Source organism: Alosa pseudoharengus, unplaced genomic scaffold (assembly GCF_046254945.1).
Source record: "Alosa pseudoharengus isolate Yale_2024_CS ecotype anadromous, Long Island Sound unplaced genomic scaffold, YU_APseudo_1.1 YU_APseudo_1.1_scf_8, whole genome shotgun sequence".
In the NCBI taxonomy this organism is placed as follows: Eukaryota; Metazoa; Chordata; class Actinopteri; order Clupeiformes; family Clupeidae; genus Alosa; species Alosa pseudoharengus.
Window position 1 is genome coordinate 32,613,058 of NW_027468870.1, and position 23,644 is coordinate 32,636,701.

Sequence of the window (23,644 nt, forward strand, 5' to 3'; positions counted from 1 at the left end):
CCTCTTCTCTGCAGCCGATTTATCCCTGGCAATCAATTGTGAAACAGTGGATACAGATCAACATAGCAAACAACGCAGCAGCTTGAGTGAACACCCCACAAACATAATGAGTCTCTCACAAATCAAACATGTAACACGCAGCATAACCGGTATTCACTGAATAATTATATTAGCATTTCTAACTTTAAAAAAAGTGAAAGTGCCTATCCCAGCAGGAGACACTCACGCTTCTGCCGTGGGGCCCACAGCTCTGTAGTTGGCCGTGGTGCTGATGAGCTCCGTCTCCTCGTAGTCCTTGTTGACACCGTCACGTCTCTCACGGGCTCGGTCACGGTACTTCTCAGCGAGCTCACGCTCCCTCTCCATCTCTTGCTGACGCAACTTGGCATAGTAACTGAGAGGGAGGGGATATGACATATCATATATCAATTCAAAAACCACCAACATGTTAGAGAAATGGTTATATTATTACTTCTATAAAACAGGGTTACTAGATTGACAGAACCATCTTAAATCCAAACCTTTTCTTCTTCCGCCTACGTGCAGCAGGGTCCTCATCTTCATTATACTCCCGTGGCATTCTGGGTAAGGAAACCATATTAAGTGGCAAGGAGGGGAATAGAATCTGATTTCACATTTACATCACAGTTCACAAATACTACACTAAAACCCTCCAGGGGTCACACTTCCGCTCCCCTGACATGCTTGACTGAACAATAATAGCATGTGTGTGTGTGTGTGTGTATATATGATATATGCGTGCATCGACAAAGACACTCACTCATGCTGTCTTGATTTTGATGGTGGAGCTGAGGAAGGTGTAGCTCGAGGGGTCATCAAAAGCTTTCTGAAGTCTTCATTGGTCAGCTTAGACCTAGGAGTTTGAAAAGGATGACTGGTTATTGTCAAGAGCATACATGGGCAACATACGGCCCGCAGGCCACATCCGGCCCGTGGGCTTTCCCTGACCGGCCCGCGTAAGGTCCGTGAAAGAACAATAGTCAAGAGCCTGGCATAGAGATAATGCATGCAAATCAATATCGTTGTTTTTATTTTGAAAGCGACTGCTATTTGTACGCCCATACATTTGTGCGTGGATGCATACGACGTAAACACCCTCACTGATGTGCTGGTGAATAGAATTTATGATCTGCGTCGACACAATGCAGTTGCCTTTACGTCGACGTAAACCTTTCAAAGTTTTTTTGTCTCTTATGTCTGCGTCGCTCACCACCGCAAAGGTTGTTAGAACGAACTCCTACTGCTGCTCGTTGGCGATACGAAGTGTTAATTTCAAAACGTTACTGGCAGATAGACAGTTTACAATCGGATAACCCCGTAATTGTAACCAAAATATGTCTGCAAAGCTTATGTTAGCGAACTAGTATGATGCTACTACCCACAGGTTGCTTGAAGCAGCCGGCTCAACACACAGAGCGAGTTGACCAATCACAGTTATGTGCATAAAGTTAAAGCAAAAACATAGCCTACATTTTTAAAATAGTTTTCTTTGTGCATGTTGATTCACTAATGACAGCCTACTATTGTCTGCTCCACATTTTTGTAGTCTAATTCTGCATAGAGTTAATTTAATGATGGTAATGATTTAATGATGAAATATTGCTGAGTGTTGATGAAATGGTGGCACAGGCCTATCGGTTGTACTGACTCCTTCAGATTTTCATGACCTAGCCTAATTATATAGATATTGTAGTACTTTTTTATATCAGTCTTTAAAAACTGAAAAAAAAAATGTAAATTTAAAAAAATCATTTTCGAGAATGAGGATTTAAATACTGGACATAGATTAAATATTGTTTTTCCTTTGTCTCCCTCACATTTTCATCTTACAACTAGTAAACAAAACCATATGATTTACTTAATGTTATACAAGAACAGAATAGAATTGAACAGAATTGAGTTCAGACTTGAGTTTGGTATTTTGGGTCCGGCCCTCCTCAACAGTCCCAGTTTGTCATGTGGCCTCTCTGTAGTCTGTGTACATTTCTACAACTATTTGGTTACTTATTTTTATAATGCAAATGTAACCAAGTAGAGTCTCACAATACTATTTAAGAAACGGAAACAAAAAAAGCCTTTGAGGCCATAGCAATAACATTATGCTGTATATATTATGGCTGCATATTATGGCTGTCTCAGCACAACCACATGAACAACGAATGATACAACAAATCAAAGGTACCATTGTATAGCATTACAAACAACAATCACACTCACTGATTTGCTGACCGATGATCCTCCACCTCATGGCCGTCAGGTGCCAGGGGATTTGAGTAGAGCTCAGCTGTAGAAAGAATAAAGTTCATGGTAATGCAGTTATTTCCTATGATCAGGTTGCTTACTTTAAGCAACCATAGGCATGCATAACAGGCGCCTCCACTGGTTTAGTGACGGTATTAAATGGTATTAAAACTGTATTAAAATACGCCTTATTATGACTCAACCATCAGTAACACGGATCGACAACAAAGCATACCAAGCAAACTACACAGTATAATTACAAAATCGTATATAATAATATAATCGGATATAAGGGTACGTGGAGCTAGCTAGTTAGCAACCATTACATGAATACAAGCGTTAAGATCAACATACCAACAAAACGTCTAGAGGCTACAATGACACATGCTAAACTATGATGTGTAGATTAATGTAATGGAAAAAAACGTTCATTCACGTGTGTATTCCCATGATCTATATGTATATTTACACAAGTGTGTTATCGAGCAACCTAGCTAGATAGCTAATATTCACATGCTAGCAGGTTTCTGCAACAACTGCGACAAAACATTACTTACTCTCTGGCATTTTGAGGCTTTAGGATGCCAAATGTATTATTAATTGAAGTATTTAGACAGTCCTCTGTGAGATATATTCTGTTTTCAGACAGGAAATAGGGGAAATATGCGCACAGTAACCAGGCTAGCTACCCTGTGTCTGTAGCAAACAAGGTGAAATGCGGAAGTAATCTATTTCAGGTGATATTTCGATATTTCTTGGCTTGCGAGAAAAAGGCTCATGGCACAATTGCTGCCACCTACCGGACTGGAGAATAATCGTCAAGGTTGACCAAGCTCCCCTGGTTGCAGTGTGCAGAGATAGATAGATAGATTAGATACTTTATTGATTCACTTCACTAGATCACTTTGATGCAATGACTCAGAGCATTATAAACTAGCCTACTTTTTAGAAAGTATTAGCAATTGTGTTGGAGAAAATGTGAGAGTGAAATGCAGAAGAACATTCTCACTGCAGCTCACAGGCCACTGTGGTTAGACTCATTGTGTAAAGTGGATCATATAATTTCCTTATGCCTAACTTGTTGAATTAATTTAAGCAAGGAACATTGTAGTGCCTCAATTGTTCTAGGGAACTATCCAATAGATGAATCCAAAAGATTAATCATTTTATATGATTGAATCTTTTCTCCTATGGGTTGCATGAATGCACAAGGTCAGTGTTCTTGCAGTGGTCAATATGCACATTTTGTCTGCCTTCCGAGTGACCACCCAAAACAAGAGGGCCCTGTGCAGCAATACATGATTATGTTAGTTCTCATTCTTTAGAAATTACATTGAGCTGCATCCCACTCACATATTTGTTCCTCATTCTCTCTTTTCTGCCAGTTAAGGCTTGAACATCAACATGTTTATGGGCCTGGGGCGTGTTTCCCAAAACCATAGTTGTTGTTAGGTTTAGATGGTTTTGGGAAACACACCCCTGTTTGTCCAGATGATCTAAACCACCCCTAGCTCAGCCATTGAAAAGACTAGGAGAATTGATATGAATATGTTTGTTTGTTTGTTAACAGACAACGACAAAACAGAATAGCCTGTTAAAACAGTATACCACCAGAATATATTGTTGTGAAGACATATATGAATGTACCTTATTACTGTTGTTTTTCAAGAGATAGGAATATTCTAGCCTCTAAATTTCCACTTCTGTGCCTTGCTAAATTTGACTTGTTGTCAACGGGAAGGGCTCTAAGAAGGGCCAACAGAGTAACATGCACAACATTTGGATTAAATGTCTAGGCCTATCTTCCAGCAGATGACGACAGAATATGAATGCATTTAAGCATCCAGAACTGACAATTTAGATGAAACTTCAGTTTATTTGGTTTACTTTGAATCTCAAAATTAATTATTCCCAGCTGTTATTCCATTTTAAAATACAATGGGGTCAAACAGAAATTGCAAGTGTTATGAGCAAGATGGGCAGGAAATGGTCAAAGCCAGTAAGTGACATCTGTGATTTGTAATAAGACTACAAAACCCTGCAACCATGAACACTTGGGAACATACTGGGCTTTGGCGACAGGCCCGTTGTCATTTCTCCACAGTACTTCACACCACTAGATGGCAATCATCTACGTAAACCCAGTTAGCTGATCGCCACGAGGGAAAGAAAAGAAGCGCAAACAGCCAATCAGACAGGGGCGCGCGGAAATAAACAGGAAAACTCCATCGACGCATTTTACCTGTCTATGATTTTACCCGCCTCATTTGCAAGGAACATTTGAATCTTTATTTGATATAATTTTAGGCCTTTCTGCAACTTTGCAGCAAGACATTAAACTATGATAAGTTAACTTGATATTACCAAATGTGTCTTGTTCTTTATTAACGCATTTTCCCACAATCAAACCATCTAACGCCGGTAAAATATGGCATCGTCTTCTTCACACCCACAGAGAAGGGAAACAGATAATAGCCTTAATGTGAAAGGTGAGCCACTGCAATTTAATTCTGTGGTTTCTAATAAATAACGCGACAACATCTTTTATGATAGAATAACGCTTCAACATATTTAATGCTGAAACAAATGCTTTATTTCCTTCCCAGCTCTGAAAGCATTCCCCTCTTCTGATTTAACGGAGGACGACCTCATCCAAAATCCTCAGTTTTGCAAGCTTCTGGCCAAACTGTCAACACATGTGGACAGCACTGGGCTCACCGAGTCTCTTCGGAAAGAACTGGAAAAGGCATAGTGTTATAATTTCTAAACAGCCAATATCTCAGCTATATGTAAAGCCTTTATTCATGTACTCAGTTTTAAATACTTGTATTTAATGTATTGAGAAGTCGCCTGTATCCTTCACTTATGATGGTGTATTTCCATTTTAATTACTTAAGTGTTCTTAGGTTAAAATAAGTGTTTAAACATCATTGCTGTTTACAAATTTAAGGCGGAAGAGGAGCTTCAGGCTGAGACAAAAAAGTGGATGAGGCCTATGATTATTCATCAGTTACTGGAGGAGATGGTTCAGGAGTACATAGTCGGAAAACACCGATCCACAGCTATGCCAGGGAATGACAAGGTACACAGAGATTTAGGGGGTGGACATTCACATTTCTTGTTGATGCTTATAACCAAGCAACAGAACAACTGATAAAGCTGACATATTGTTTTGAGTCAGTGGTGGTCCTGCATATTCCTGCTGCATTCAGTTGCTGATTCAATGTGCATGCTTGATTGTTGTAAATATGAATGGTCTATTTGCAGTTTTACACAACACTAGAGCAGTGCTTACTGGCTGCTAAATGTGACGTGCAGTTGGGTCTGAGTGAGGGCCCGTCCTCTGTTCTGGAGATCTCTGCCGACCACTTAAACAGAGTAATGCCTTCAGAGCAGGTAGGTCTGTGCCATTACTGCGATACTTGTGGTTGTGGATTTGCTTTTTGAATGGTGTGTAACCCATTATGCATGAATTTGATTTACTTAGTTTTCCTTCATCTGGTCCTCATGGAGGAATAAGAGTGTATCTCTAGACGATTAGTGAAGTAAACCTCTGTGCTCTGTCTACTGTCTTTGTTTTCCTTGAGGGAAATGCCTTCACTTCTTCACAATTATGTTCCCTCAATTAGTCATTGTGAATTTGGACATTGAATTTGGGTTGCGACTATGTTGCATACTTACTTTAAAGGAAAATTCTGGTATTTAGCACTTTGAGTCCCTTTTCTGGTTTGTTTTGGATGAACTAGAGTGGTGGACACCGAAATTTTGACGATTGGTCCTGTCTCGACTTTTCTGACTCGTTTTGAATTGCCTTTGACTACTTCAGAGTGGCTGCAACAGGCATGCACAAACATGTCCTAAAACAACCCTTAACGTTCGTTTTCAAAACTGTGTAACTCACCGAGTGGTTAGTGGTGTTAGCAAAGTGCTAAATACCGGAATTTCCCTTTAATAGCAGGTAATTTCAAGTTGTTTTTATTTCCTTCCATAAGGATATACAAGATATGGAAGAAAGGCTGCCAAAGGAGCTTGAGAAACATCTGAAAAGGAAGGCTTATAGCATCCTAACCTATATCCAGCCTGAATCAGGTGCATTGTTTTACTCTCAGAATTCTCTGTAGCACTTGTTGGAATTGATGAGAGCTCTTATACTTTTCTCTAAAGTATTTCCCTATTTGATTTCAAGGTATTTTTATGTTTATTTCCCCTGATGACTACTTTGTTTCATGTGCTTGTACACATGCATCATATGCAGTGTAAACCTGGTAAACTGCCCTAGCCTACTTTCCAGATGCACAACATCGAGTCTGACCTCTCACGATTGGGAAACATTCCAACTCTAACATCGTAATGGGCGTAGACTTTGTGTTCACTTTTAAATCATTAGTCCAGCCTACACATCACATTGATCAGCGATTCCTAATGTTACTTCCTACTTCGCCTAACCTTTACAAACTGATAATATACCGCATTGGTAGTCAGGAAACAATTTATTTAGGCCTGCCTTCGCTGTACTTACATTTCACATTCTTCCGACTGCAATTCTTTTATGTTAGCAGATATTTGTTATTGCCGTTTGCCACAGCCACTTTTGATTTCCAAACTAGCATCATCCCCTCTCGTTGTTGACCAACAACCTGGAAACATTATTGTATTTTCAGATGCCAGATATGATAATGAATGGAGATACTAGGCAGGCGGGGCCAGGCTAATACTGCACCTCATATTTCCTTAAAGAATATCTGTTAAAATAAAAAACAATTATATGTGAAAAGCAATATATATAGTACAATATAAACCCATTAGGTCATACAGGTCTAAAGAAAACCAATAAAACGATACAGTAACGTGAATAAAAACAATGCAATTACCAAACTTACACAAAACTAAGATAGGAGAGACTTACTAAGTGGCCACTTACTTGGCTAACCTGATTTCCTGTCGTAGGTCGTTGCAAAACCTCGGGGGCCTGACACTAACTGTTCTGTCCCCTTTAGTCTTGAGACGGGCTTCAGGAACAGCTAAAAAAAAAACTACCAGAGGACTTCAATGTACGTATAGGTGTATAAGGCACTAAGTGAGAGAGAGACCATGTAGAGCTTTATAGGTAATTAGAAGAATAATGACATGTATTTCAAAACATACTGGGAGCCAGTGCAGTGAGCTTTTCTTAAAATGTCTTTGGTAACCTTCAGCCATGCTGTTAATAATTAGTAACAATATTGAATATTTAAAAAAATAATCATAATTATGAATCTCTGTTTGTTTTGTTGTGCGTGTGTGTCTGTCTGTCTCTCTGTCTCTGTCTCTCTCTCTCTCTCTCTCTCTCTCTCCAGAGAAGGACAGTGATGGTCTAAAGTTGGAGAAGTTCAACCATCTCCCTGAACTGCTAAAGGAAGAGATTGACAGAATTGAGCATTTACGAGAAGAAAATGCAGAGATGGCCTTCAGATTGACGCGGGAAACTCACAGTTATCTCAATGTATGTCAACATTTCAATACAATCAGTTACAATACTGTACTGATGTATCATAAAATAACCATATAGAGTTGTTTAAGTAATGCACTCAATATACTTCATATTAAACCTTTTTATTTGAGAGAATGAATCTGCTGGTAACCTTACACCAAGTCACAGCACTACAGAACTCTGTCCCTTATACAACTTATTGATTACATGCAGTGCCACAGTAGGATGTAGCCATTAAAAAGTTCAACAGCGAGATGACAGAACAGCTCTGGAGGATGGCCATGTTTACTTGTAGTTCTGGCTTTGCCAAGATATTTCCTCTTGCATCTATTAAGGGAGCTAAACAGTCCCATTAATCATCTGTAAACTGTGTGTGTGATTTCTCAAAATGTATTGTTCCAGAGTCCAGACACACCACATGTTCAATGTTACTTTAACATACAAAAAATATATAAATATATATATTTCTTGATTTGAGGGGACCACACATCACGGTCACTGGTTTGCCAGTCATTGTCACTGTTTGCCCATATGAGTGCAAATCTAGAAGAAAATATCTTAGAGGAAGGTTGCGCTGATTTAAAACCCCTTTCTTAATCAGAATCAGATTAAAATGTCATGATGCATTAGCGTGTCTCAGTTTTGGTATTGAGGATCACTGATGTTTTGGCCACCATCCCAGGACTTATTGGAGCACATGAAGCTTCTACAGACTTTGCTTCTGGAGAACAGATTAAAAGTTCAGACAAAGTTGGACAGGAAGAAGTTGGAATACCTTGAAGCCAAATGTCAACTTGGTGTGCAGAAGATAAGGTTTGTATTTTGGGAATGTGTACACTTTTGGATTCGCATTGACTGATAAAATATGATAAAAATGTCATCTTTACTAAATGTACTATTGTCTCTCCTTCAGGGTTGAGATGTTGGATATACAGCTGGACACGTACACAGCGAGCAAAATATCTACACATAAACAAATCAGGTGGGTTCCAAAGCACCTAACTTAAAATGATTGCCCTATGGTTTATCTTAATCAAATGGAGAAATAAATAAATACATAACAGAATTACAAATAGTTATTGTTATGGGATTTGGCAGACGCTTTTGTCCAAAGCGACATACAAATACGCAATAATATAATACTTAAATTTAACAGGGAACAATTTAAAATGTTGGTCAGACTACATTAAAGGTTGTATCAGTGATTTTAGGCCAAAAAAAGGCCCAAACATAAATTATCACATTCATCTAATCTTTCCTAATGATCCGCTAGCTGCCTGCCCCATAAGCAGGCCGTCAAAAAAACGCGTCTCTAGGCAGCCTAGGCTCCGAGATCTGTACACAAAAACAATAGCTACCAACAGGGGTTGGCAACCACTCAAAAGCAAAATAGAGTGTTTCAACCAATAACCGACGAGTTGCACGTTTAGGAGAGTTTCAAGGGGAGGGAGTAGCGAGCTAGCTCTCTGTTTTGTTTGAACATCAACAGAAGTGACGTATCCCCGCTATCGCTGATACAACCTTTAAGGAGAACAGCAATAATAACAACAATGTCAATTCAATCTATAGCCTAATGAAATAAACAATGAAATTGAAGGAGAATATCAATAATAAACAACAATGTCAATAGCCTAATGAAAATAAACAATACTATAATATACAAACCATAACGCATAAGAAGTAGGCAGAATTACAAATGCCTATATGCATTTTACAGTGACTCCAGTATATGCTAGTTATACAACAAAGATGTAGAGTACAAGCTTTATTTTCATTCCTTTGACTGATTTGGTTCTTTGTCATCCTGCACAGAGAGCATCTGGAAACAGAGTTGACAGCCACTCAGAAGGAGAAGCAGGCTGCTGAGAGCAAACTGGCTTCATATGAGATGTTTGGTCAAGAGTTCAAAGACCTGGCGGAGGAATATGCTCGGCTTCAGGTTGAAATTGAAGCCAAAAAGTTGGCTATAGATTCCTTGACTAAACTAGAGGTTAAATGATTTCAGTTATGGTCCAAATAAAGCACTTTTTATATATTTTTTGTTGATTTCATACATAAAAAAAAAAAAAAAAAACACGTGGTGAAATACATGTTCAAATGTTACTGGTTTAATTTGTGCAAATGTTTGTGATTACTGACACACAATAGTATTAAATAATAAAACTGTGTTTTATGATCATGATTGTGGCTCTGGCAGTCTTATTACTAAATGCCTTCAGAGGATGCTGATGGAAGATGGATTTCCAATGTCAGGTAAAGGTAAGGGGACCTCAGTTCTAGACATATCTATCTGCGCCAGCAGAGACAAGGCTAAGTCTACATCCTGTCTATTTCACATAGCCTGCTGGCTGAGAGAGCAGTGAAAGTGTGTACACATCAAAGACAGTAAAATTACAGACATACAGGTTATATCCTTTGAGTAAAAGAACATCTGGAACTTGACTTTTCCAGCACCGTTTTCTCATCGTGTCATTCATACGCGATATCATTGGCCACTGGTCAAATACGTCATTGGGGGCAGTCTGTTTAGAAATTGACATCATGGCGGCCGCCGTTGTGAGAGGAATTGGCTCTAACCTTGCAAGAAACCTTCGTGAAATTCGCTTACATTTGTGTCAGACGTCCGTGGCCAGTCAAGGAGCCAGGTACTGTACTCAATTTGTTACAATTATGTGACAATTATATGTTCCAAAATCTTATGTTTAGCCAGCCGGACAGATCTCGCTAGTTAGCTAACGTTAATGTTAGCTGGCCGAAGCACGTCCTCAAGGTTTCCAGTCAGTCAATAATTTGCTGTTGGAGTATGTCAGCAGTGACAAATTTGTGCAGAAATCGTTTCAGTTAATGCAACCAGGAGTAGCTTCTTTTAATAGCGTCTTGATGCTTGACTCTGTAAAGCCCAAGTAAAAGTAAAAGCTTGCTAGGTACACTTTAACGTTAGCTGCATTCAACTTAGCTAGCCAGCTCTAACGTTAGTTAACCTGGCTGCAGAAAAAGCAACGCTATCTGTCGCCTACCACATACATAATTAACTTGACATTTGTTGGTCCTTGTGGGTTGCAGAGATTTTGTGGAACAACACTATGTGACCCTCAAGAAGGCCAACCCTGACTTTCCCATCCTGGTCAGAGAGTGTTCGGGTGTACAGCCCAGGCTGTGGGCACGCTACGGTGAGACATTAGTTCTTGACGTCTGTGTTTAGAATGCAACTGTAGGGATAACAACATAATACGTTTTTAGAAAGTAAAAGTAAAGTCTGTTTAGTTGTCTTATATAATATAAAAAGGACAACTAACTAATGCGGATAAAATGTCTTCTCTGCAAACCTAAACTGACTAACCCTTACATTTAAAGGGGTGAAGCGTCAGCCAAAATGTAATGTAATGTAATGAAGTGGGACACATTTTTGTTTCTAAACAAACGAATTAAGGAAGAGGATGACATTTTGAAATTACCTAAAGTAAATGATTTAAAACACCCCGTCCTTACTAATCCCACATTTGATGGCCTACTACTGTGCCATAACCTAGGCTACATCAATACGATCGATCCTATAGTAAGTTACAAAAATGTCAAAAGTGTATCTGCTAGCATGCAAGCTGATTATAGTCAATCACTAAAGTATCATGGATAAAGAACTCTGCAATAAATAAATGTATCTAACTTTATTTACACAATATGTGGTCAAAATCAAATCAAGTTTTGCAAGAGGTAATACACCTTAATTTGATGTCCCACTTTAACAACAATTAGCTGTCCCACTTTACCAATACCCATACTGCGCATACTTATTATTTTAATTCTATTTTGTTGACCTGTGACTCGTTGCTTTGTCCTGTCTTGCAGATTTCGGGAAAGAAAGTAGTGTTGCTCTTGACAACATGAACGCTGATCAAGTAGCAAAAGCAATCGAAACAGTTGCTAATGCAAAACCGTAATGGCCACCAATTTGCATCATCGGAAGAAGAATGGGTCTGTGTTATTGTAAAATGTGTATTGTACGCTCTCAAATGTGATTAAAGATAAAATACGTTTATTTAAATATACAACTGTCACGCCTCTTCTGATACTTTTCCTCTTATGTAGGCTATTTCCTGGTTTTGACCTCATATGATTTGTCAAAATAATTAGAGGGGATGCATCTTTTTGTGCGCGCTATTCAGCCCTATTCAGCCCAAACCGCTTAACGTACAAATTTGGTTCAAACATCGTTCTGTAGATCGTAGAGCTTTACCGTCCTATCCTTTTTTCATTTTTGAGAAGTTTATACTTTTTGAGATATTTGTAATTAAAAGTGTATTTTTCCCCCATAGACTTGAAGGGGGGCTGTGATGTCATAATAGAGCCAGCTGCGCTCGTTAAGTAGTTCTCAGAGCAGTTCCCAGGCTAATCAGAACACTGGCACAGGTGTCACCTGTAAGAAATCCAACTGTCTCAGCTTCTAAGCATACAATCTAGCTCTACCTGAACTACACATCCTGTTAAAGTGTTTCCTGTGTGTCAAAATAAAAGTCCCAGCCATATCTCATGCATTCAGCATTATATCTCCAGAACGGCTTGACGTACATGCTTCAAATTTGGTATGAGTGTTTTTATGGACTCAAAGGTGAAGTGAGTTGATGTTGGAGGTTGAAGGTCAAATGTCAAGGTCAAAAAAACACCTTGATCTCAAGAATGGCATGTCACACAAGATTAATAGAATCTAAAGGTTGCATATTGCTGTTATGGTCTGTCAGTAGACCTATGTAGCTTAGTGTTTAAACTTCTTTCAGTCTTCGTCCATGAGCCAAAGGCCCATGATGGGCCGATCAGTGCCAACTGAGGGTACCAAACTGTATTGTTATTTTCTGATAGCTATATGTGTCTATAACACAAAAATGCATGATGGACATCTGGGACTCACAGCTGAAGCTTGGTAGAGCACTCTATACAGGTAGTGTATGAAAAAAGACACTTACAATTTCAAACCTCATTAGAAAACCTGGAACACCAAATAGAACATTTCTGTTTTTTTCTGTTAAGATTTTACATGTTTGCTGTCCAAAAACAATGGATTTTAAAACAGAATTACATTATGTTTCAGTATACACATTCAAATCTGCCCAATTAACTTCAGTTATTTCCCTGCAACTTTTTTTAAACCTTTTGACCTTTTGCAACATATAATATTAAAATAATATTCTACATATATTTTAAATATTGGTTGTAAAGGAATATCTCACAAAAAAAATTGAAAATTATTTTTTATGCATAATTGGAATTATTTTGTCCTTGTTGTTGAATTTTGGTGGACATAGAGAAAGATGTCTCAACTCCTCTTTCATCACATCTTGAGGATATATGTTTTTAGAAAATATATTGTAAATGGATAAATTCATTTTCCCTTCATGGGATGCCAAAAGATTAGTTATGCACTCGATTTTACCTACATCTAATGTATTATGCATGTGCGACAAAATAAAGCGGAGGATTAAACTTGTCTCAAGACATGTTAAATCACATCTTGAGGGAATATGCTGAGAATATATGGTTTAGGTGGTTGAATCAGTTTTCCCTAAATGGCACAGGCCAAAAGGTATTAACCATACACCCAATTTACCTACCCAATGTACTCATACCCTATGAGTTATGAATGAGCAGCAAAGTAAAGGGGAGGGTAAAAAATGTCAAAACCTATGTTAGATCACATCCTGACGGTATATACAGTTGAGAACAAAATTATTCATACCCCTGGCAAATATTGATGTAATGCTGATTTTCTCTTGACCAATATGTTTGTTCTGACTGAAAATGACACTGCCACATGTGAAAAGGTTGTAAGACTGTGGTAGAAACATGAAATAAAAAAAAAAATCATATTTATCTTTTTTTTAACATTTTTATGAAAAATGGCATGTCCAAACTTATTCATACCCTTTTTAAATAATCAATGTAAACATCTTTATTTACCATCAAAGCTCTCGAAATGGTTCTTATAGTACCTACCAAGCCTCTCCAGGTCTCCACAATGATTTTAGACTGCCCCTTTTTAGCAGCAATCTGGGTTTTGAGGCAGGAACGAATATTTGCCATCACTTTGGCGTCGTGTTAACTTTTTTGACTGATTGAGGTCTGGACTCTGGCTGGACCACTCTAAAATGTTGACATGGTTCTCTGTTAACCATTTCTTGCCTTGTTTAGCTGTATGTTTTGGATCATTGTATGGTTTAATGGTCCAATGAGGCCTATTGGGGCAGGTCTTTTGGCAAACTGCCTGATCTTTTCCTCCAGAATCTCAGTGTAGCCTCTTGCTTTAGTGTTACCGTTTACTTTGAGTAGGTCACTAGCTCCCCTTGGTTGAAAAACATCCCAAAAGAATACTTTTCTAACCCCCACAATTGAAAAGGACATGGTGTCCTTGGAATTTAATGCTTATTTTTTTATGCCAATCTCAGGCCATGTCCCTGGGTCAAAAAGAAATCCAGCGAAAGCTAAATTCTTTGTCCAGGTGTGCCCTTATAAAGGTTAAGCTGAGTTGTGCATGTTTGGAGAAGAGTGATCCATGATAAGCATCCAAGATGACCAAGTGATCAATTTTGAGATGGAGTCAAAATTTCAACCACCAAAACACCATCCACAATGTGGAGAATAGCTATAGAAATGTATTAGTTTTGGGTGTTTTTTTAGACAATGGAACCTGGTGAACTTCTCAAAGTAAACGGTAACACTAAAACAAGGGGCTACATTGAGATTTTTGGTGGAAAAGATCAGGCAGTCTGCCGAGAGACCTGCCCCAATGGGCATCCTTGGACCACTAAACCACACAATGATCCAAAACATACAGCCAAACAAGGCAAGAAATTGTTAACTGAGTCCAGACCTCTTCCTTTTCCTGACTGAAAACCCGGATTGCTGTTAAAACGGTGTGGTCTAGAATCATTGTGGAGACATAGAGAGGCTTGGTAGATATTATAAGAACCATTTTGAGAGTTGTTGATGCAAATAAAGATGTTTCCATTGATTATTTAAAAAGGGTATGAATAATTTTGGACTTGCCATTTTTCATAAAAATGCTAAAAAAAAAGATAAAAACGATTATTTTTTGGATTCCATGTTTCCATGTTTTCCCTAAATGGTACAGCCCAAAAAGGTATCAGCCATATACTCTATTTACCAATACCCAATGTATTATGCATGGGCAGCATGCTAATGAGGAGGGTAGGACATGACTCATGGTTTATATGGTTGAATTTGTTTTCCCTTCATGGTGCAGACCAAAATGTATTAGGTGTACACTTTTCTTCACCTAAATCCATAAAATCCCATTTCAGTGGGTAATTTACTTAACAGGCTGTAGAACTCAGCCTTCAGCTGTGAGTTTGGAAAATCCATCACACATGTTTGTCATGTTGGGGCATAGCTTCTAGACAAACAAGAAAAACCAGTTTTGGGTTCTCCGCAGGCTCATGGACTTTCTACCTAGGATTTATTTTTGAGTTTGGGATATGTTTTCTTTTCTCTTTAAAAAGGGGATTTTACCACAGCAACAGATCATTTAAACCACACAGTCCAATATGTGCACTCATTGTTTTGCATCAGTGTAGGTCTATAGGTCATCCTAATGTAGTTGTGATAAGAGCATGTGAAGCACTGCAGGGACTCCTGGTCTTCAGCGTCCTGGTGTATTTGGCATACTACATACTTAGAGCCAGGCAACCACTTCAAAGACGAAAACTAATGCAAAAACTGATGAGAAAAATATGACCATTTATTACAATGTACTAATGTTTAGTATTCAATACAGTTGTATGAGATTGAGTGCAATAGGACATGATGGCAAAGGCTGTGTGCACGTGAGAGACACCTTGGCAGATACTGAATACCTTCTTTCCAGGACCGAAAAGGAGACTAGGAAAAAAACTGAGCTTCAGAGAATGCCGGCAACTTGCATCAAGGCTCAGTAGCTCTGGCAGGTGTAGGCTTCAAGTGCCTTGGAATTTGTGTCTCCAGATGGGCATTTTTTCCAGCCGGGCTTCACCAGACTCACTGACTTTGTTTCACTTAGTTTCTCAGTGAGATGAGAATGAGCAGAGATATTAGGTGGGCGGGGCGTGTCTAGGCATTTTCAGCCTTTAGTCTCCACAATAAACATGCAGCCAACATCTTATTTTTACTTTACGTTTCCTCATCCACTGACAGGGCTAATGAAAGATGCTATGTGGTTATGTGGTGTTCAAACCATCAATGTCTCCCTAGTAATACAGGTATATGTGTCAATGTGCTTTATGGAATGCAGAAAATAATTGCATAGAGATGCTCTGTTGGACAAAAGCCTTGGCCATCTCAGACACATAATAAGCTTGAGTATCCAGAATCCTTGAAAGTATTAAGTACACACTGGCAACAAGACTGGAAATTTCTCTCGCATGTTCTCCGCCAGGTCAGATGATGGGGCCAAACTTCCAGTTACTGCTGTAGTTACATCTAATCCGCCTGCAATGCTTTGCCACCCTGTCTGGTCCAACATTGGGGTGTGTGGTAACTGGCATCTTGCCGCCATTGTTGCAGATTTGCCTTGTGGCCTTGTGGAGAGGTATATCATTAACCGATTCAGGGCTTATTGTATCATATTAAAGCTGCAACAGATTATCTTTAAATACGACAACATGGATAGGTATTTCCAAATTATTCAATGCACACAAGATATGACATGAGATAATTGCAATATTTACCAATTATTCACCTTAATACTTTATTTTATTAAATACCATCTAACAAATCATAATCAACAGGTTACAATTCAGGGTGCTATACTGGTAAACCTGAAGTATTCTAGCCTCTTTCTTACTGGAACTGAAATGCGCCACCATACAAGACTCATTCTATGACTGAAGGTGATGAAATACTAAGTGGAAATATTACACAAATCAGGGACAAATGATAAGAACCCATTAGCACAAGAAGTTCACAGTAAAGCCAACATCTGTAGACAAGATCTGTCGATTTGTACAATGACTCACCTCAAAACACTACTTCAGGTTTTATATGACATTTCTGTCTGGTAAAATGAGGAGGAGTTAGACAGATAACTTTAATGGAGCTCATAGACGAATCCCCCTATGGACTGTATTCATGAATCAGTGCATATAACATTAGCCTTTCCTTTCGAAGAACTCCACAGATTCACCATGGGGCCCTGTCAGAACCCACATTTTTACAGGATGATGTCACATTCAGCTCCCGGTTCACTAGAGGACGTGAGAAGTAAGGCAAAGACTGTATTCCTCTCACTTTTAACACAAAACAGATTCTTGTTGTTAAAGCACTCCTCAAGCCTTCTGCCAACCTAACACAAACATTCACTGACCATAATGTTTCAGATCTCTGTCCTCTTTGCTCTTGATCAGCATCAGAGCTACTCTGGCCTATACTTTTATCAACTGTTGCCACAGAAAATATTTGTGGTTTATGGTGAGCACTTTGTCGAGAACGAATGACAAAAATCAAGCCTCTTTTTCCTTTTTCTACACAAGATGTGTTCATCATATACACTAAGTTATTTTCTATCTAAAGGTTTCACCTTTTTGGCAACATTTAAATGTTAAACAAAGGCATGAACTACAATATTTGCATGCTATTAAGTATCATTATGTAATATTTACTACTGGATGCAGTGCTATTAACTAAGGCCTATGTAGCCTATTTTAGAGACCAGTATTTAGGGTTGACTTGCTCCCCTTAGCCTATAATGCATGTTGGTTCATGCATTCGGCTTTGTCAAACCTCTCTTTTGTAACAAGACAGTCTTACCATTTATTCAGAGAGATATATATGTACCACAGATGTATGTACCGGACTCCAAATTCATATGAATTCAGTCTCTCCTGTGTGTAGGCTACCCTTATGTGTTGGAGTGATGGCATAGAGCACACTGTTGACCTCTTTTAAACCATCTCTGGGAAAGTCATTACATTTATGCAGCACACAGCATCAAGTGAATGTTCAAGGAAAGCATATAAACGCCAAAATAAACGCTGGGGCAGCTTGAACTGTTTTGGCTGGACATAAAGATCATACTTTTTGTTCTTGGAGATCACTACAGGTCACGTCGCATTTGTTTTGTCTTGCTAGTTTATTAAATCCTGGGCAAATATAAAAATGAGGCCATCAAGATTTTGAATGCCATGCTGGCATAATATGTGAACTGAAGGAAGTCAGAGGTTTTGGCCTATATGAGTTATGTAGGCTACACTTCTCTCATCGCTTCTCATAGAGCTAGACTAGGACTATCTGTTCCATATTGTAATCATTTGTTAAATGTAAAGGATAGTTGTGGTACATCATAGTCCACCACAACTGAATGAAATGACAAGTTTGTGTTGAGGTTTTTGCAATAAGACACATCACAGAAAGTTGGAGTAGGTCTGACACATTGTACATTACACTCCTATTTACAACAGGAGTGTAGTAGGGCTACGTAAGAAGTATTCCACGTTTCCACAACCAAATAATCTTCTTTCATGGTAACACATTGAACATGTTAAACGTTCTCTTGTGCACTGAACGTGGCACTGGACAAATGTAAAAAAAAGTAGGGCTAGATGTTCATTTACAAACGCGAGGATGGAACGTGACCCTCTTGCATTATTAGGCTATAATACATCAGCGGTGCAAAGGTTGAATTACGCTTGCAGCTTAGTGGATACTCTGAAGCAGATGTGCAGTTCGCATGCAAAGGCAAAGAGTACTTGTTTAAAATTAGGGGTGGTTCCTAAGCGTCTTATTTCAGGTCGATGGGATGCATCCAAACGGGCGGAGTTTACGCGACCGTCTTGGAAAATGTGCAATACGAGTAATCTGTGTGTAGCACTCAGCAGTCATCTAAGCTGTAGTCAGAGTGTGCTCTGTCCCCAATTGCTAAATGGGTTTAAAATGACCAGACCAATACCATAGAACCATAGGGCATTTCAAATAACCAGGTGTTCGTTGGACGGCTACAATCAGCCTGGTTTTCTTTTCCCCGCGGGGCGTGTAGTACTGAACACTCCATAAGCGCGTGCAAGCGAGTCATGTTGGTTGGTGTTGCCAGTTTTTGATCAATGACGACTCTTGAGATGAATGAATATTAATCTTGAAGTCGTTATGCCAGCTCAGGATCACCCGTAGCCTACACAGTGAACAGGTTTAGTAGCCTACGTGGATGAGACATGGCTATGCTGGCACTGACTGGTCTTTTTTTGCTCAATTTATTACGCTTTAGCTGCGCGTCCTGGGACTGGGTAAAGCCAAACCAGGTGGAGAGCGAATCTATCCACTTCCAGGGTTCTGCCGCATATAAAGCGAAGCAACCTCCGCACATCATTTTCATTCTAACGGATGACCAGGGATTTCACGACATAGGCTACCATGATTCGGACATCCGCACTCCAACACTGGACAAGCTTGCCAAGGAGGGAGTCAGACTGGAGAACTATTATGTGCAACCCCTTTGCACACCGTCACGCAGTCAGCTGATCACTGGCAGGTAAGTTGACAATTTGACAAAGAAGTAGTTGATATTATTAAGATTACTTAGAGCTTCATGAAGACTAACTTGAAATGGATTACCTATGTGCTAGGTAAATTACTACAGTGTACAGATGCTTAGTAATACCTATGTCAGTATAGCCTACAGTTCGAATGTAATGCTATAACAGTGATATCATCACACTGTTATAGCCCAGCTATAGCACTTTATAATATAACACTTAATCTCATATTAACTCTTACACTGAACTGAATGCATCTAAAGAAACTACAGATATGACAGATATGCACACACAGTATACACATGCTTTCTCTCTCTTTCTCTCTCTCTCACACACACACACACACACACACACACATTCAAAACCTAATATGTGCTTCTCAGAGGGAGGGAGCAAATTGCACAGACAGAAAATGCCACAGCATCTTTCAGAGGTGAGAAATGAGAATAGTATGCAGGAAAAGGTCAGCAGCATAGCTATTTTCACTGGCAACAGGTCCCAATTACCCAACCTTACTTCCAGAGAAATCTTCAAATACAATTGCATAATCATTGTGCTTTACAGGAAATGGACAGAAATGACCAAACAGTGAACAGATTAGCAGCGTAGTGGTCTCTCCCTCTTCAGTCTGAGTCCAGGGAAGTGGCCACAGAGAGTCTTTGAGAAGTGTTTGTATAGGTTGAAGTTGGCAAACAGGCGAAAACAAAGAGAACCAGAGAGTGGTATAGTTTGCTCTGACGCCACCGAATTGTGAAACACAAGTGGCGGATGTGTGATGACATTTAAGTGCAGGGGGAAAGACTAAACAAAACCAAAATGACAAAGGCAGAGGGAAGGTAATTAAAAGAGGTTAAAGACGTAAGTTGTGGTTTTGGCAAAGTCACTTTTAAAAGTTTGTTGGGGGAGTGCAAATCTGCAGAATTGACTTTGTGCAGAGACCACACAGCTGCCGGTGACCGTCCTGGGAAACAGCTGTGCAGCTGTGTATCTTAACACAAGGACATTGTGTGCATATGTGTGCGGATGTGCACACACATCTGTATGTGTGTGTGTTGTTTGTGCATATATACAGTATCTATTTATCTAGCTTTTTAGGTCTCTCTCTGTTTCTCGATCTCAATCTCTCAATCTATCCATCCCTTGTAAGTAGACGAAGGCACACATAACTGAAGCATATTTAACTAGGGGAATGTGTGAGGGAAAGTGTTTACCTCCTTTTGGAGACTCCTACTATATAAAGAATTCTCACAAAAACAAAACAATGAAATGTGTCAGTGAAATGTTGATTCATTTCCTTAATTGGTTGCATGTGTAGCAGAGACATGATGTTTTTACTTTAAAGTCTGGGATAATCCCAGTGAGATTCTGAATTAATGTTTTCCAATGTTAAAATTGCCTGTCTATGTTCTGGGATGTGTAATGAAGATGCTCTAGAAAGAGACGTGTTTCCTCATAAAGTATGACGATGTGTTTTTGTCTTACAAAACTATTGTGAGCATAATGGTGCAGCTATAGGATTGCTACCTGAAAACTGCTCAGCTTCGTATGGAATTCCATATTCCAATTCCATTCGAAGAGTCTGTGTCACTTTGAATATAAGCAGCTGCTAAATACCACTCACTCTACTTCCCCTTCTGTTCTTCCCCCCGTCCAGGTATCAGATCCACACTGGTCTCCAGCACTCCATCATCCGGCCCCGGCAGCCCAACTGCCTGCCCCAGCACATGGCCACCCTGCCCCAGCGCCTGCAGGAGGCCGGCTACGCCACCCACATGGTGGGCAAGTGGCACCTGGGCTTCTACAAGAAGGACTGTCTGCCCACGCGTCGCGGCTTCCACACCTACTTCGGCTCGCTGACCGGCAGCGTGGACTACTACACCTACAGCTCGTGCGACGGCAAGGCGCTGTGCGGCTACGACCTCCACGAGGGCGAGTCGGTGGCCTGGGGCCAGAAGGGCAAGTACTCCACGCACCTGTACACGCAGCGCGTGCGCAAGATCGATCCTGGCGGCGCACGACCCGCACAGCCAGCCGCTCTTCCTCTTCGTGTCGCTCCAGGCGGTCCACACGCCCCTCAAGCCGCCCAAGGAGTACATCTACCCGTACCGCGACATGGGCAACGTGGCGCGGCGGAAGTACGCGGCGGTGGTGTCCATCGTGGACGAGGCGGTGCACAACATCACCTATGCCCTGCGGAAGTACGGCTACTACAAGAACAGCGTGCTCATCTTCTCCACGGACAACGGCGCGCAGCCCTTCACGGGGGGCAGCAACTGGCCCCTGCGCGGGAGGAAGGGGACCTACTGGGAGGGCGGCGTGAGGGGGTTGGGCTTCGTGCACAGCCCTTTGCTGCGACACCGGCGGAGGGTGAGCAAGGCCCTCCTGCACATCACCGACTGGTTCCCCACGCTGGTCGGTCTGGCCAGAGGGAACGTGTCTCAGGACCCCGGGCTGGACGGCTACGACATCTGGCCCACCATCAGCGAGGGCAAGGAGTCGCCGCGAACGGAGATCCTGCACAACATCGACCCGCTGAACCGCAAGGGCCGGGGCTCCTGGAGGGACGGAGAGCAGGTCTGGGACGCCGCCGTGCAGGCGGCCATCCGTGTGGGGGACTGGAAGCTGCTGACCGGCGACCCCGGCCACGGAGACTGGGTCCCGCCTCAGGTGCTGGCGCACTTCCCAGGTGGCTGGTGGAACCTGGAGCGTGGCGCCGGTCACCAGGCCAAGTCAGTCTGGCTCTACAACATCACCGGTGACCCATGCGAGCGCCACGACATGGCCACCCAGCGGCCCGACGTGGTCAAGAAGCTCATGGCGCGGCTGGCGTATTACAACCGCACCTCCGTGCCCGTGCAATACCCGCCAGACGACCCACGGGCCAACCCTGACCGGAACGGTGGGGTGTGGGGGCCCTGGGTTGGAGACGATGAGGAAGTCGAGCAAACCTTCTCCGGGGTCTACTATAAGAGGGGCAAGAATCGGAAGAGAAAGAAATGCAGGATCTGCAGGCTCAAGCCCTTCTTCAAGCGGCTGAACAAACGGGTCCTGTCCAACAGAATGTAGCACTGATGCTGTTGTTGTTGTTGCGCTTTGCAAACCAGAAACATTCTGCTCACTGCCCTCTGAGCCTTGGCATCCCACATCTGAGAATCCCCGAGAGGGGGATGCAAAAGCCTGAACTCTGTTTACATCTCACAGTACAACCCTGTAGTTTTTCCATGTGAATCCAGGGTGGAAGTCTTACCTTTTATCTTCACTAGTCTGAAAAGGGCAGAAGCCTTTTGAAATCCACTGGTTTTAGAACTTTCCACTTACAAAGCCTTGTCTACCTGATCTGCACGGCAATTTCACAAACATTTCATGTATTCCCCATGTGATCATCACACCACATGGAACATGCAGGAAAAATGAAAACCCTCAATGTGTTTATATATTCTTAAATTCTTAATTCCTTATTATAATTATAAGTGCATGTCTTGACATTTCTGAATGACATAATGCTGCACAGCATTGCAAAAACACACACACTGGAACTTGCCTTGAGCATGTCAGATTCCCCTTTATGATCTTTGTGATAAAATGCGGTCTAAAACAATTAAACTGTTTCTCAGCAGTGCCTTGTCACAACATCTTGCCGGAATATTATCTGTTGTGTTTCCATCTGAATGAGCTTGTCACTCGCTTATCCAATGCTGCTGCATTCCAACTTTCCATTCCAAGGAATATACTGGAATTGTTTCTGCGTTTGTAGCACATGTTTAGTATGCTGGCCAACAATTCAGTCATGTTTGAAAACAAACTGTTATTGTGTTATCTGTGAGTTGGTAGGCCTTAGTTGTTCTCTGATACCAGAAAACAACTTGAAAGAATGTTTCACATAGAAAAACGTAAAGATTTTCCATTTCCCTATTTTGTCCTGGAATCTGAATTATTTAAGTGCTAATATTGTTTCTATCACCTCGTAAATGTTCATTGTTGATCCTGCTTTTGACATAGACAACTGTTGGACTTAAATGGACACAATAAAGGCCTAAATGCTTTCACTTTTCAAACAGATCTCTTTATGGAGTATAACGACCCAGACTAGCATAAGTGTTTGTGTATTTGTGAAGAATAGGGCACGCTGACCTTTATTGAAAGGCTCTGGGTGGCAGTTTGTCACTATGACAGGGCATTTACTCCCGCCTTGGAGTAGAGTGCTGAGCGGAGTCGAGCCCTTTCAGACAACAAGTCTCCTCCGCTGGCATTTAGTGACAGGTGGTGAAGCACCAGATGTGCTCTGTTTTGTCCATTGGGTTTGGGCTTCAGCCCGCTGGAGGAGAAGGGGAGTTCAGGGGGCATGGAGCTGTTGTGTGTGTGCTAAGGAGATAAGACTGCTGCCAAGAGAGGCTCTTGATCACTG

The 23,644-nt window shown here is 40.9% G+C and overlaps 4 protein-coding genes across 5 annotated transcripts in view; 3 read left to right on the forward strand and 1 right to left on the reverse strand.

Annotated features, from left to right (window-relative positions):
• Positions 1–2,972, reverse strand: part of ik (IK cytokine) — an 8,782-nt gene extending 5,810 nt beyond the window's left edge. For both annotated transcript variants that reach the window (XM_076274858.1, XM_076274857.1), the window contains exons 1-6: positions 2,820–2,972; positions 2,239–2,305; positions 782–874; positions 522–581; positions 227–394; positions 1–25 (exon numbers count right to left, since the gene is read on the reverse strand). The exon at positions 1–25 is cut by the window's left edge and continues 90 nt beyond it. In XM_076274858.1, coding sequence (XP_076130973.1) covers positions 1–25; positions 227–394; positions 522–581; positions 782–874; positions 2,239–2,305; positions 2,820–2,829 — 423 coding nt within the window. In that variant the 5' untranslated portion in view covers positions 2,830–2,972. The remainder of the gene's footprint in view (positions 26–226; positions 395–521; positions 582–781; positions 875–2,238; positions 2,306–2,819) is intronic.
• Positions 2,973–4,500: 1,528 nt separating this feature from the next.
• On the forward strand, positions 4,501–9,914 carry haus4 (HAUS augmin-like complex, subunit 4). Its single transcript, XM_076273731.1, has 9 exons — positions 4,501–4,751; positions 4,869–5,008; positions 5,213–5,344; positions 5,530–5,658; positions 6,255–6,351; positions 7,599–7,744; positions 8,415–8,545; positions 8,646–8,714; positions 9,545–9,914. The coding sequence occupies exons 1-9, from the start codon at positions 4,691–4,693 to the stop codon at positions 9,729–9,731; spliced, it is 1,092 nt and encodes a 363-aa protein (XP_076129846.1). The 5' UTR covers positions 4,501–4,690; the 3' UTR covers positions 9,732–9,914.
• Positions 9,915–10,253: 339 nt separating this feature from the next.
• ndufa2 (NADH:ubiquinone oxidoreductase subunit A2) lies at positions 10,254–11,781 on the forward strand. Its single transcript, XM_076273765.1, has 3 exons — positions 10,254–10,377; positions 10,796–10,902; positions 11,579–11,781. The coding sequence occupies exons 1-3, from the start codon at positions 10,274–10,276 to the stop codon at positions 11,668–11,670; spliced, it is 303 nt and encodes a 100-aa protein (XP_076129880.1). The 5' UTR covers positions 10,254–10,273; the 3' UTR covers positions 11,671–11,781.
• A 6,796-nt stretch (positions 11,782–18,577) lies between these two features.
• arsib (arylsulfatase family, member Ib) lies at positions 18,578–23,282 on the forward strand. The gene is given in 3 exon segments (XM_076274661.1): positions 18,578–19,235; positions 20,894–21,236; positions 21,238–23,282. Coding segments are annotated over 3 exon segments (1,728 nt in total). The 5' UTR covers positions 18,578–18,918; the 3' UTR covers positions 22,306–23,282.
• The last annotated feature ends 362 nt before the right edge of the window (positions 23,283–23,644 follow it).